Source organism: Zonotrichia albicollis, chromosome 13 (assembly GCF_047830755.1).
Source record: "Zonotrichia albicollis isolate bZonAlb1 chromosome 13, bZonAlb1.hap1, whole genome shotgun sequence".
Taxonomy (NCBI): Eukaryota; Metazoa; Chordata; class Aves; order Passeriformes; family Passerellidae; genus Zonotrichia; species Zonotrichia albicollis.
Window position 1 is genome coordinate 8,016,504 of NC_133831.1, and position 12,937 is coordinate 8,029,440.

General features: G+C 44.3%; 1 protein-coding gene and 2 non-coding genes across 3 annotated transcripts in view; all 3 read right to left on the reverse strand.

Moving 5' to 3' along the window:
- SF3B3 (splicing factor 3b subunit 3) overlaps positions 1 to 12,847 on the reverse strand; it is a 29,620-nt gene extending 16,773 nt beyond the window's left edge. The window contains exons 1-11 of the mRNA XM_074550956.1: positions 12,705 to 12,847; positions 11,954 to 12,065; positions 11,235 to 11,561; positions 9,337 to 9,509; positions 8,832 to 8,973; positions 7,778 to 7,890; positions 6,942 to 7,079; positions 5,686 to 5,789; positions 4,342 to 4,507; positions 3,810 to 3,905; positions 3,214 to 3,286 (exon numbers count right to left, since the gene is read on the reverse strand). Coding sequence (XP_074407057.1) covers positions 3,214 to 3,286; positions 3,810 to 3,905; positions 4,342 to 4,507; positions 5,686 to 5,789; positions 6,942 to 7,079; positions 7,778 to 7,890; positions 8,832 to 8,973; positions 9,337 to 9,509; positions 11,235 to 11,561; positions 11,954 to 12,023 — 1,402 coding nt within the window. The 5' untranslated portion in view covers positions 12,024 to 12,065; positions 12,705 to 12,847. The remainder of the gene's footprint in view (positions 1 to 3,213; positions 3,287 to 3,809; positions 3,906 to 4,341; positions 4,508 to 5,685; positions 5,790 to 6,941; positions 7,080 to 7,777; positions 7,891 to 8,831; positions 8,974 to 9,336; positions 9,510 to 11,234; positions 11,562 to 11,953; positions 12,066 to 12,704) is intronic.
- Positions 7,542 to 7,621, reverse strand: LOC113459743 (small nucleolar RNA SNORD111). Its single transcript, XR_003381272.1, has one exon. It is a non-coding gene; the product is annotated as a small nucleolar RNA SNORD111 (small nucleolar RNA).
- On the reverse strand, positions 10,220 to 10,301 carry LOC113459744 (small nucleolar RNA SNORD111). Its single transcript, XR_003381273.1, has one exon. It is a non-coding gene; the product is annotated as a small nucleolar RNA SNORD111 (small nucleolar RNA).
- Positions 12,848 to 12,937: the final 90 nt, after the last annotated feature.

The window sequence follows — 12,937 nt, forward strand, 5'->3', positions numbered from 1 at the left end:
AAGTCTATGTCAATAATAGTGACAAGTGCATTTTTGCTTGAAGTCTGTTTTGCTTAATGACTCTCTGCTGGAGCTTTTGAAATAAAAGGTTTGATTTACCAGAATTAAGTCAGTGAATAAGACACATTCATTTAGGTTCAAACAATACATTTTTGGTTTAGAAAATATAGCAGTTCTAGTTGAAATTAAGAAGACTAAATCCCTAGGGCACACTGAGAAGTGTTCTCAGTTAGAAAAAGAAAAGATCTACGGATTTTAATATGAAAAGATGTCTACTTAGCTCTGCACAATCCCAAGCAAAACATCAGGCTCCCCAGAGTTTTGAACAGATAGACATTATTTTGTATGCAGACACAAGACTTCAGAGATGCTTATTACAGTACTAATTGCACCAGTCAGCTCCTTTCAGTGAGTAACACAGACATTTTAATGACTCTGAAGAGCCACAGCTGGACTCGTTCTCCTACACATGCATTACAAGTTTTCTGCAGCTTCATGCAAACATCACAAACACTTATGAAAACATGACATTTCAGTCCATGAACTCTACACTACTGTGCTTTTTATTATTTATCATGGATTCAGTTCCAGTTAGTCCATGAGAATTCCATTCTTCTATGCCAGTCCAGTCCTGGCTGTTTTCTCATACTCTGAAACATCTGAATTTGGACTGAGACAAATGCAGTCACCACAAGCTCAGAGGAGCTCAGGGAGCAAAGTGGTGAGCAGTGTCAGAGCTCAGGATCACTCTCAGTTAGCAGACTCTGAGGGGATGACAGCACATTTTCCTGGGCTTCTGTTTACTCCGGCGTGGCGACTCCGCAGCGCTGACTCAGCACACGCTGTGGCAGCAGGAGTGCCAGGTAGGGAATGCTGGCTCCCAGCTCCCAAATCCCATCTGTCAGCACAGCACAGCACACACCTACACCCACTGATCATTCCACTGGAATAGCTTGGTGCAAATCCTACCCACTTCTGTCTCGCAGGCAGATGGATCCCGTAACCACAGGACATTCCCATGCCAATAATACCTACAACTGATCCAAGCACACTTGATCTTTTTCTCTTGGAGGTCTGTACAAAGCAGCTGGAAGCCTAATCTTGGTCTACAAGAGAGCTGAAAATACCCCTAAAACACACACATCCAATTTTAGCAAGAACTGACTGTTCCACAGAGACACAGCTGATTGTTTTGCTTCCCAAGGACTGCAAGATGGACTGGGATCTGCTTTCTACCCCTCAGCTACTCAACTTCAGAGGCAACAATCTTCAACTACACAGCAGTTTCTAGAATTTGTTTAGTGAAGTGCTTAGCATCAATGCAGCCCCATGCTGTTGGGATTCTCTGTGGTTAACCTGTGGTACTGTACAGTAGCCCCTAGCAGTAGGTACACACCTGTGGTGATCAGCACCTCCACCACCAGCCACCTGTGGAAGAAAAAAAAAGGCTTGGTATTGGTAGTGAGTATCACCACGTACCAGCCAGGGTTAGTATTTGCTTTGAAGACTGCAGACCTGGGTGTTTCTTGCAGAGGCCTTGCAGCACACACTGCAACACTGAGGCAGAGCTGGGCAACCCCAAGCTGCCAAATGTGCCCTCAAAGGCACTTTAAAGATTACATACATGTTTGAAAATGTTCTACACTCTGATTAAAACCTACTAAAATAATTTCTGAATTCCAAGAACTGGAACTCAGGAATCAGTTTCACAGAACTATAAACAGTGAGTAGCACAGCTTAACAACTACAGATTCCAGCCTTTCTGAATCATGGAGGTTATCATGCTGAAACCTGGAAAATTTGGAAGGTGGAAAGAAGAGAAAGCAATGAGACTGGTCCTGCTTCCTGCAGATCATCAGTGGTCCTTCACCTCCTGAAAAGTCAAAGTCTTCTTCTGGAATCCCAACAGAAAATATTTTAAAACTGTAAGGTGATGTCAGAAGCCTCCAGTCCTCAGAGGGAGAAAATCTTACTAACTTCTTTTCCAGAATGCTGGAGAAAAGGTTTCTTACAAACTGGAATGCCTCTTTTCAGAAAACCATGCATTCTTAATATGAACTGTGGAAATACTTTCCTTTTGACCCTTTTATTTCTTGGGGACATGAAGGTACTTTATGCTCGAAGTTCCTCCCTTGTTGCTTAGACAGTACATGAATCTCAGGACATGAGCACAGGAATTCATGGCAGGTCTCACATGGCAAGGTAAATCCCACTGCAGGATTTGAAATTCCCACATGGTTATTGGTTCCCTGGAAGACACACTACTCTGCTTAAATGCAAGGAGCCATGTCAGCATAACAGGCTAAAGCCTCTACTGCAACAATCTGGTCTTTCCAGATCCCCTGTATAAACCTAGGGGAGTCTTTGTGAGAGTTATACAAAGGGGAAACAATCCCTGACACTGCCAGCACCCAGAACAGATTCCCTACAAGCTGTTTAGGTGTTTCTGTGCAATTCTGCTCTCACCATAAAGAGAAAGGCAGAAAGTACTACATTTTCTCTTGTAGATCAGTAATAGCAAGGCTATTATTTCAGATCAAAATTAAAAATAAACCCCAACGACCAACCAAACCTCCAATCCAGTACATTCTGCCAACTTGAAATCTTAAATCTTTCTGGAATCACAAACCTTCCACACACTGCTGGCTTTTGAATAGAGATTATGTCCTAGTCCAGAGTGGTTTTTTCTCAGATATGCACAGAAGAAAGTAATAAAATGCAAACACTGTTGCTGATTTATCATCTTTGTTCCATAATTTGTATCCCACTCTCTCACAAAGAGCTGATTACTGCAGTTGTCAACACACACATGAAGAATAGTGAGTACAGTCCAACAACAAGAATAGCTGCTGCCTGCTGATGTTTGAGCAAGAACTTATGGGCAAAAACTTATGGGAAGTGGGAACACATGAGAAATTCAGCAGCTTCAGGCTGCAAATGTACAGCTGACACAGCAGAGTGGGTGATGGATGCAGCTGCAGGCAGCTGCTTTTTTGTCCAAAGGAAGTGTGACAATACGAGGGGACCAGAGGGTGGGTGGCTTTTTAAGATAAGCAGGTGGCTGCTGACTCAACCCACAATTTCTGAGGATGGCACACAAGCATCACGCAGCACCATTCCTATCTCCTTGGACAGAAAACCAGAAAACAACAACAAACAAACCACACACAAAAACATCATGACTTCCCTGTGCTTCAGGAAAATACTGCATACCTTCAACATGTCTCCTCACAGTCCATACAGCATTGGGGTTACCAGGCAGCTCTGAGACAGCCATTTCAGATACCTAAGAGTAAACAGGAAGAAGGTTCTTTTGCAAACAGATGTTTACACTTTACTAGAGTAAGCAATCAAACCACGAGTGGTTTTTAAGCTTTCCCACAACTGGGCAGAAAAACTAACAGTTCCCAATTCTGATGCTCTCAGCCCGTGCCAGATGTGCTACAGGGCAAAATATGGTCAGCAATGACATGGCAACATTATTGCTGTGGATGATCAGCTTCAAAACAAGGTCATCCACCCCCAGCAGAGAGCAGCAGCAGCTGGCACACACCAGGAATGTTCCAGCTCAATACACTCAAGTATTAGAAGAAACAAAATGCAGGTTTTGTTGAAGTCAAGTAAACAAAAAGCTTTTGAGACTGTAAGAATACACAATACAACCCTTCTATTCCTCAAGAAACAAGAGAAAGTAGCTCTCCAGACTAGAGCAAAAGGACAATCTGCTCATTTCAGCAGCTCTGCTTCAAGGATTTCCTTGCACTGTCCTCATCTCTCAGGTTTTTCTCCTGAAGTGTTGGATGTCTTACCTCAAGTCCATGTCTCAAAACCCTCAGGGATGACCTGGGCCCCCGACCACAAGCCACATACAACTGGGGTGTGTCTTCATTGGCCAAATCTGCTATCTGTGTGGAGAAAAAGTGTCAAAACAACATCCATGGAACATGAAAATAAAACTATAAATAAATATATATATATCACACTACTGCTTTAAGAATGTTTTTTCAAACACCAAAAGCTGTGGAGATGCCATGGGGTGTTCCAGCTGCTGCCCTGAATGTTAATTTTTACTGAAACTCTTTGCAAACAGCTGGTCTGATGGTCAACAGAGAAGCATGACAGAATCACTGGCTGACACCTGGTGTTCAGATATGCATTTATTGCCACAGGAATCAAATCTACCAGGCCAGGTACCAAATCTCAGGCAGCTGTCTGAGAACTCTGCAGATGTGCCTCTCCATGAGTCTTTACCTGGAGCAGTATTTCTGGAAACCTGGAATAGCTTAGCTGCTGACTCCACTTACACATGTGGCAGACAGGAACTTGCTGATAGCAACATACCTGACAACACAGAATAGGAGACAAACTGTCCAACTCATCCACCAGCACCAGGTTCTTCAGAGGTCGAGGCTGGAAAAAGAATGTGTCTCCTTCCTCAAGAGGCATGGCAGAGGAAAACTCTGGCTCCTCATCATCATCCCCCAGGTGAGCTATCTGGTACAGGTAACTTGAGACAGAAAAAAAGTGTGTCAGCATCTTCAGAGCAAGGCTCATGGAGCCTTCTTTAAGCAAGGCTTAACCAGATATTCAGGTAGTGGGGAAGAAAGAAATCTAACCCTACATTATTCAGTTATTAATATTTGATTTTAAGGATTGTCTTCTGGGTTACAAAATATTAAAAAAAAAAAAATCAGAGGCCTGCAATGAAATAAAAAAAACCCAAAACACATGAACAAGAAATCCCCTCACAACCTCCCAGCTTCAGGCCTTCACATTTGCAGCTGTCACTGGCAAGGTATCCCAGAGTTTCAGTATTTTGTTTACCCTTTTAGATATTCTTGTGTTTAAGCCAAAGCAGCAACTGACAGCTGAGGCCAAAAGCAAGGTCAATGGCTAGGACTTCATCTCCACATTTGTCTATTTTATTGGAATACTCTCACCTTTTAAATCATCCTATTTTAACCACATTCCCTATTCCAATTTATGAGCTCAATAAAACAACAAATAAAACTTCAGAGAAGAAAAAAAAAATCCCACAGAAAGACAGAATGAGTTATTTCCTGGTTTAAATACAGCTCGAATATGGCTTCCTCAATTCAGATTCAGTCCAGCAAACTGGCTGGGGCTCCCTCAGGTGGCTGACTGCAGATACAGTCAGGAAAATCTCCATTCCTGTGAATCCCTCCCTCAGACACAGTTAAGCTAATCTTCAAAGGTGTGCATGACCATTTAGAGTATTTAGAAGTCCAAACATGAATTAAGAGAAAGCCCTCAAGTATACATCTAGTAAGGAAAGGAACACACCTACTAATAATTTACTTCTGAGTGGGCCATACACATAAAAATTCAAAACTATCAAACTAATTGAAAAGATAACTCATCTGATATGTGATGAACCCTACATAAACAGCAAGTGCTCAATTTTTCCAAAATCTGCTGCAACAGCAAGTAACCTTTTGTTCTCTGCACTTCATCATCTAATCTGAGTTCAAACAACAAGAAAATTCCCCCATTCATAGTCTAATCCAACTATTCTTCTCAAGCCCTCTGAACAAAGCACCAAGTTACCCATTAAATCAGAGGTGTTGGCTTTCTATGCACAGTAAGTTCAAGGGTCAGTCTGCAGGCCTGAACAGAACCACTCTGCTTCAGGGGAAAAACACTGATGTCAAATTGTTTACTCACTGGTTTCCAAATTCAGATGCCACAAAGAGAAATCCTGTTTTCAGCACACACATGGCAGCAGCAACAGGAACAGTGTCAAAGTACTTCAGTCGAATCTCTGTTACCTGAAAGCAGATGAAGATGTGAACATGATGCTAAATGGAGCTCCATGTGTGATTTAATAACAAACATCTGCCTAGCCATCTTCTCCAAAGAAATGAACAAGAGCAGGCCAGGCTTAAAACATCAGTAGTTTGGGGCACCAGATTATAAATCACAAAATCCAACAGATTATTTGAACACACAAGCCAGGCTGTCTGTTTTATTCCAAGACTTTCTGCCTTTTGTAAATCAATTTGGAAAACAAAAGCTGTAAAAATGGCAAGCTGCCTAAGAGAAATTTGCTTCACAGAACACCACCAATTCTCCAGCATTAGAAAAACAACTGTCCTAAGCAAATTTCTAAATTTGATATGGTCACAACAGCTGTTGGTGAAACATCCAAGGACAATCTTCAGGCACTTGAACATCGCAGAATCACAGAGTATTCCGAGCTGGAAGGGACCAAAAAGGATTATCAAGTCCAACTCCTGGCTCTACAGAGAGCACCCCCAAAAATCACACAATGTCTGAGATCACTGTCCAAACACTCCTTGAACTCTGGCAGGCTTGGTGCCTGCTACACAATCATCCCCTGTACCAAATATGACATGTTTAGATGGAGAAATTACTGTACAACATTTACTGAAAAAGCCCAACCAATCACACTGCAGCAGAGAACTTTTCAGAGAATACTAAAACAAGCAGCAGCAAGCCACTGCAAGCCTGTTATTTCAACTCACAGACCAGCTGTGCCAAGCTAACTACCTCATCTTGCAAAAATATTGATTGCGATATGTAAACACTCAATTAAGAGACGAGAAGGTACTTGCTGAAATCCAGGGAAGGTAAGTTCCACAGAACAAGTCACTGAAATACTCTCCAGGAGGTTCATGGACCACAGTTTATATTCTTTAAAAAAAAAAGACCACCTCTAGAACATTTTAAGTATGATCAAATGACTGCAGTTTAATCCTCAGAGGATTTTGCAAACCTTGCACTGTGTCTCTTTATGAGTAATACCCACAGTGGTGACCAGTGTTAACTCTTTTACAAATCACATAAAGCAAGTTCCCTTACACAGTTAAACTCACAACAGTAAAAATGTATCACCTTAGGGAAAGTAACTGACTAAGAACTCCTCTCAATTAATGCTTCTGCATTCATGTGGTGCTTACCATGTCTTCATCAGTCTCCAGAGTAATTTTGAAGATGTCTCCCTGCTCTGTCTGGGCCAGGAAGAAGAACATGGACTTGGTCTTATGTGTAGCAGAGCAGACAAAGATCATACCCCTCTCTGGATCATCCAAGTCATTCTGTCAGGAAAGACAGAGGTCATTGGTGGAATTACCTGACAAGCACAGAGGTGATTTCACTGACTGAAGTATTTCCATTGCACAGGTGCCTTAAGAGCTCACAGTAAGTAAGAAGGTTTTTAACACAAAGCACATTCCTTTGTTAAACCTGGAGTCACCCTTGGTACATCTCTGCCCCAGAAGGAAATACAGCTGTGGGACACTGTGCCTGAGCATCATCCCTCATGTGTTTTACTTTCCTCTCCAGGCAACTCTCACATATCAAAGCCAAAAACACAGGAAAGGGCTGTAACCCACACACAGCTGGTTTTGAGCACCTTGGCAGGTGCTCAAAGCACTGCATTCCTAATACCAAAGGGAGAGGAAGCAGCCTTAGATGCAACAGAGCAGCTGTTGAATTCACCTGCAGCTACAACTGCCACTGTTCAGCATCTCAAGTAATCCTACCTTGCACTGACAGTGCTGCCTGATCAGAGTCTTTGGAGTATCTCCAGTGTAAATCTCAGAGAAGAGACATGAACCACACTCATCACTTCAGGCTATGCCCACCTCCATCCTCCCTCTCAAATAACACACAGCCAGTGAGGCAGATAAGCCAACATGTTTTTAACTCATTTTTTTCTTACTTTAAAACCTTTCTGGTGCCCTTAACCTTGAAAGGCAAATTCCAAGCATTCATAATCTTAAAAATTTCTCACCCGTCTCCTGGGAATTGGGCATCTGATATCAGGCTGGTCACCAAAGTTTTTGTAAGTAATGTAGTTTTCAGAACAGATCAGCACCCCACTGGGGCCATCAGAACCACCAGGAACTGAAAGAAAATTATTAGGAGAAGTCTTTACCATAGATCTGACTGGTTGCTGCAGAACATTTGGTTTTCTTTAATGCAGCACCATTTCCAACACTCTCCATCACCCTGCATATATGAATCTGCTCTTATTGAAAAGACAAAAGACTGAGTACAGTCTTTTGCCTGTGCCACCATGAGAACAGGGCAGATGGAACCAGGGATCTGGAAGGATGCAGTTTCTGACAAATTGCTTAGGTTTTATCCTTCCTGGCTTTTTTTTGTCTAGAAAGCCATGACATGCCCAAAATACCACACTAGCAACTTGTCAGATAAACACAACCTTTCAGTTTCTGGTATGTTTGCTTCTAGAAAAATCAGTCAGATGGATTAACATCTTTAGGTAATAGAAGCATTTCTAAAGCCATACTTTGTGATCTCAGTGTAACAAATCACATTATCAAACAGATTCAGCACAATACTTGGTGTCTGTCTCACAGCTGCCTACAGCAGATGCAACAGGGCAAGCATACAAAGATGCTCTCCCAGCTCAGCACTTTTTGTGCTTGGAGAGGAACCTGCAGCAGTTTCCCTGGTTGAAGGTGTTGTATTGGCTTTGCATCCAACCCCTCCAAGTGGGCTTTTAGTCCACGGATTGATCTACTGCCCTCAGCAGAGGGAATCCCATTAAAGAGAGTAAAACAGCATCTACACATTAACCAAGTCCTTTTGCATTGCTACAGCTAATTACAGGAGCACTCAAACAGCAGCTGCTTCTATGAATACTTGTGTATTTCCATGTAAACCACCCCTCATTACCTGACTGCAAGGTTAATTAATTAATTTATATTAATGGCTCAGACTACAATTTAAACAACTCCTAAGATATAAAGAGTATTGACTGTGTTTTCCTGGGGAATGGGACCCAAGCAGGCCCATGCAAAAAACAACTCTGTGGGTGGTACCTGTTATGAGGAAGTTGCCATGCTCTTCCAGGGGCTCACTGTATTTCCTGACAACATGGTTCAAACCCAAGTCCAGTTCATAAAATGTCAATGTCTGCTGTGTGTTGGCTGCAGCTTCACCTGTTGGATCGTTGTCTGCTTCCTAAAAGAGAACATATGGAGGTGCCTTTGTAAAAAAGGATTAAAAGGAGGAGCAAAGCTGATGTGTTGGACAACAGTTTTGAATAACAACAGAATGGGGGCGAAAAGACTTGCTAGCAGCTGCAGAAGAGAAGTTCAGACCAAGAAAACATGAATATTTTCAGCTGAAAAGCAAAAAGAATCAATCACCATGACAGAAGAGACTTGCTCATTCTGGCTGAAGGCAAGACAAAAAGCCAGTAAGCCTGTAAAAAATGATAACTGTCCCAGGCAGCAGAAGCAGCCAACACTCCCCAGTGACAGATGAAGAAGAGAACAGGAACAACAAAGGTCAAAACACAGCAAAGGGAGATGAAGTTCTCACCTCATAATCCATTTCCAGACAAGCAAACATTGGGTTTTCAAACCCCACGTCGACTCCCACCACGTGGTAGACCAAGGTATTGGCCTTGTGGGCCTCCAGAGGGGAGGAGATGGTGAGTCGAGCAGCAGCATCTCTGTTCAGGATATACACCAGCTTCTGCTTCTCAATGGCACCTGCAGGGAAGGACAGCAGCACGTGAAGCCCATTCCTTGATAATCAAATCTCACCATACCTGCAGCCAAAACTGAGCTGTAACTTGCAAAGAGAATATCAGCACTACTTCAGCTGAAGCTCACCACTGGTGTTTATCTCTGTGCCACCAACTAACCTTGAATGTCTCATTGTAAATCTTTCAGATTGCAAGCACAAAATGACAACTTCAGCCCTTTAAAGCCAAAGCCTGACCCTTTGAGCTACATTCACCTGGCCCTATATTCCATCTACAATGGTTTGAGGGAGATCTACTCACTCTTTTTACCACACAAGAGAGAACAAACTGCAAGGAAGCAAAGACAAACAGAAAGAAGCATCCAGATGTTCTGCTATTTAAAATCACAGAAATATTTTACTATTTTACAAACTTTTCCACAGAAATATTTTAACTAAGTAAATGTATTCTTGCCTGATATACAGCATCCACAACATAAAAAACACCACTCAAATATCAACATGAATGGCACAACTGTGACTGTGTTACTTTCTCACCCAGGAAAACCAGACATGTTAGAAAAGAAATAATATTATTGCTATTCCCAGTATAAAGACATACTTGGTAAATTACCATCAGCACTGCACAGAGCTGCCTTCAGCAAAATGAGGAAGTTCCATATACTTCATGCTAAATCTTAGCAAAAAAATTCTCCCAAGTGTCCTTCTACCTGTGAAGCCTGATCAGAAATGCATCTGGCTGTCTCCATGAGATATCTCAGAGAAGAGACATGAACTCAAAACATCATTTCAGGCCATGGGAACTGACTGGCTACACTGTAGCACTGACACCTGCAATCCCATCCTCTCTCCCACACACCACACCTCAGGGCTCTGCACGCTCCTGAGCAAACTGGTCTCTTTCCAACTTGTTTTGGCTCAGTACTACAATTTATTTGTGCAATTCCACCAGCATCAAGGAACAATTCTGAATGCCTGTGTTCTCCTTGACACAGCTCACAATCTAAAACAATTATAACTATATTATAACTCCAATTATACCTGTCAGAAATCTGCTCCAAAATAAACATCTGATGCCGAATTTTGCCCCAAAAGGCGAGAATAACTGCCTAAGAGACTCAATTTAAGTCAGCATAGACAGGAGGTATTTTATTACGACGCGTCGGAGAAATCACAAAAGGGATTTCTGAGTATCTCATGACAAAGCAAGCCTTTTATACAATTTTGAATATAGAGTTACATCATATCTCATGCATAATCATGTCTTTGCATGCATATTCATAGGAGGCGTGGTGTAGGCAGAGCGTGGGCGGAGACTTCTCTTTTGAGGATCTTTTCAGTGGTCGTTCCGGTGGCCTTCATCATGGGCAGGGGGCACCTGATGAGTCTTCCTCCTTAAACTTTTGAACTCCCATCCTAATAAGGCCAATTCCCAGTGTACTTGGCTTGGTCCCCATGGCTTGGCAAGACTCTTAGGGTTGGTTTGATATTGTTGGCTCTAAATATGCTTAGCCCATCAACTCCCCTATCCCTATCTCTCTTTCTTGTCATTGTGTTCCATGCCTTAGCCGATTTATTGCCCTGTATGTTTCCTAAATGCTATGCTTTCTTCAAATGTTTCACATTCCATGTTTTAACTCATTATTTCTTGAAGGCTATCCGTTTTGGGGCTTCAATCCACAAGACAGAAGATAAAAACACTAAGAACAGAAGCTGACAGAGAGACTTACTGATCATGACAGCACGGCCCTTTGGGTCCACAGCCAGGTACTGGCCTGGAACGATCCTGCGACAGCCGCTCTTGCCAAAGGTTTCCTGGTGGATCTTCTCGAAGACGTTCTTGGAGGGCTGGTACTCCAGGATGACGATGCGCCCCGAGTCGCTGCCCACCACGATGTAATCCTTGGTGCCCCCCGTCAGCCTGAAGGCCATGAGGGAGCGGATGACCCCAAACACCTCCACGGTCAGCAGCGTGTGAACCTTGCCCGTGTTGGGATCGGGGCGCAGTAACTCCAGGATCTTGCCCCGGGAAACAACAATTTCTTGTTGTTTGGTTCCTGAAGAAACCAAAACACGAGCACAAGTCAGCAACAGAAGACAACGCACAACTTCAACAAGTGCTACAAGGGAAGAAGGGCAAACTTCCAAATACCAATTTTAAGACTACCATGGAGAAACTCAAAGAAACTTATTCACCACATTACGTACCATCATTGTTAGAACAGCTTTTAACACATCAGAAAATTGGTCAGGATATTAAACTAAACCTATAGATAATCTAGATTGATAATCAAGCCAAACTTCCCTCAATCTATCCACAAGCTACCACAGCTCAAGTAACACTCAATAACAAATGATAATGTACCAGCAAAAACCCCCAGAGGTACCAAAGCAAACCGGTACCCAAAAAAGCCCCAAGCCAAGTCACGCAGAGAGAGGAGAAAATTACCTGAGAAATTGCCATGGATGGCAAAGCTAATGCCCGTGGCACGCTGCAACGTTAGGTTGTACAGAAACATGTTGGCAACGGAGTTGCTTCAGCTTATGTAGCTCTGGTAATTCTGCAACAAGTAACACAAAATAATAAAACTTCTCAAAAGCAAAACCTTTCATGCAGCAGAGAGAACCACTGCCCTCCCGTGTGTGCACGGATCACTTTACAGCACAGCCCGACTGCCACCGCGCTATTTGCTATTTATCAGCGCAAAAGGCTCTCCCAAGGTGTCCCGGGTGCCAGCTGAACTCCTTACTGCCGGGCGGCTGAGCAGGACTCCCAGTAATTACTGCTAATTAGTCACGGCTTTCGCTTTCCAAGAACCAAACACAATTAGGGAGCCCTCCGGGATGCCCGCGCCGTTACACATCCCTGACGCCGCCGTTTCATTGAACACGAGTGCAGCCACCCGCAGCTGCCCGGGGCCGACTCCTCTCCCCGGGGCGGGAGGGAAGCCCAGCACCAACCGGCCCTCCCGGGCCGGGGAAACCGGCCCTGAGCCTTGCCGAGGCCCCGGCAGGGCACGGAGCCGGCACCTCCCCGCGCCCTGCGGAACGCTCAGCCCGGGAACCGGCCACAGCTCACTGCCCGGCCCGGCCGCCCTCACCCGGCCCAGGCCCCGACGGGTCCGCGACGCTCCCCCTCCACAAACCAGGGGCCCGTCCCTGCCGCGGAGCCGCCGCCGGGCGGGCAGAGCTGCGCTCACCGTGCGGATGGCGGCGGATGCTGCTCCGGCCTAGGCGGGGGCGCCGCCGGCCACCTCCGCCATCAGCGCCGCGCCTGCGCGCTGCCCTCCCGCGCCTTCTCCATGGGGCTTTCCACGTGTCCGGCGCGCGCGCCGTGCGGCGAGCGAGGCTGCCCAAAGTGGTGCCTGAATGATCGCTGCGCTATGGCAGCTGCCGCCTACACCAAGAAACCCCCCAAGAAAACCCTCAGCCT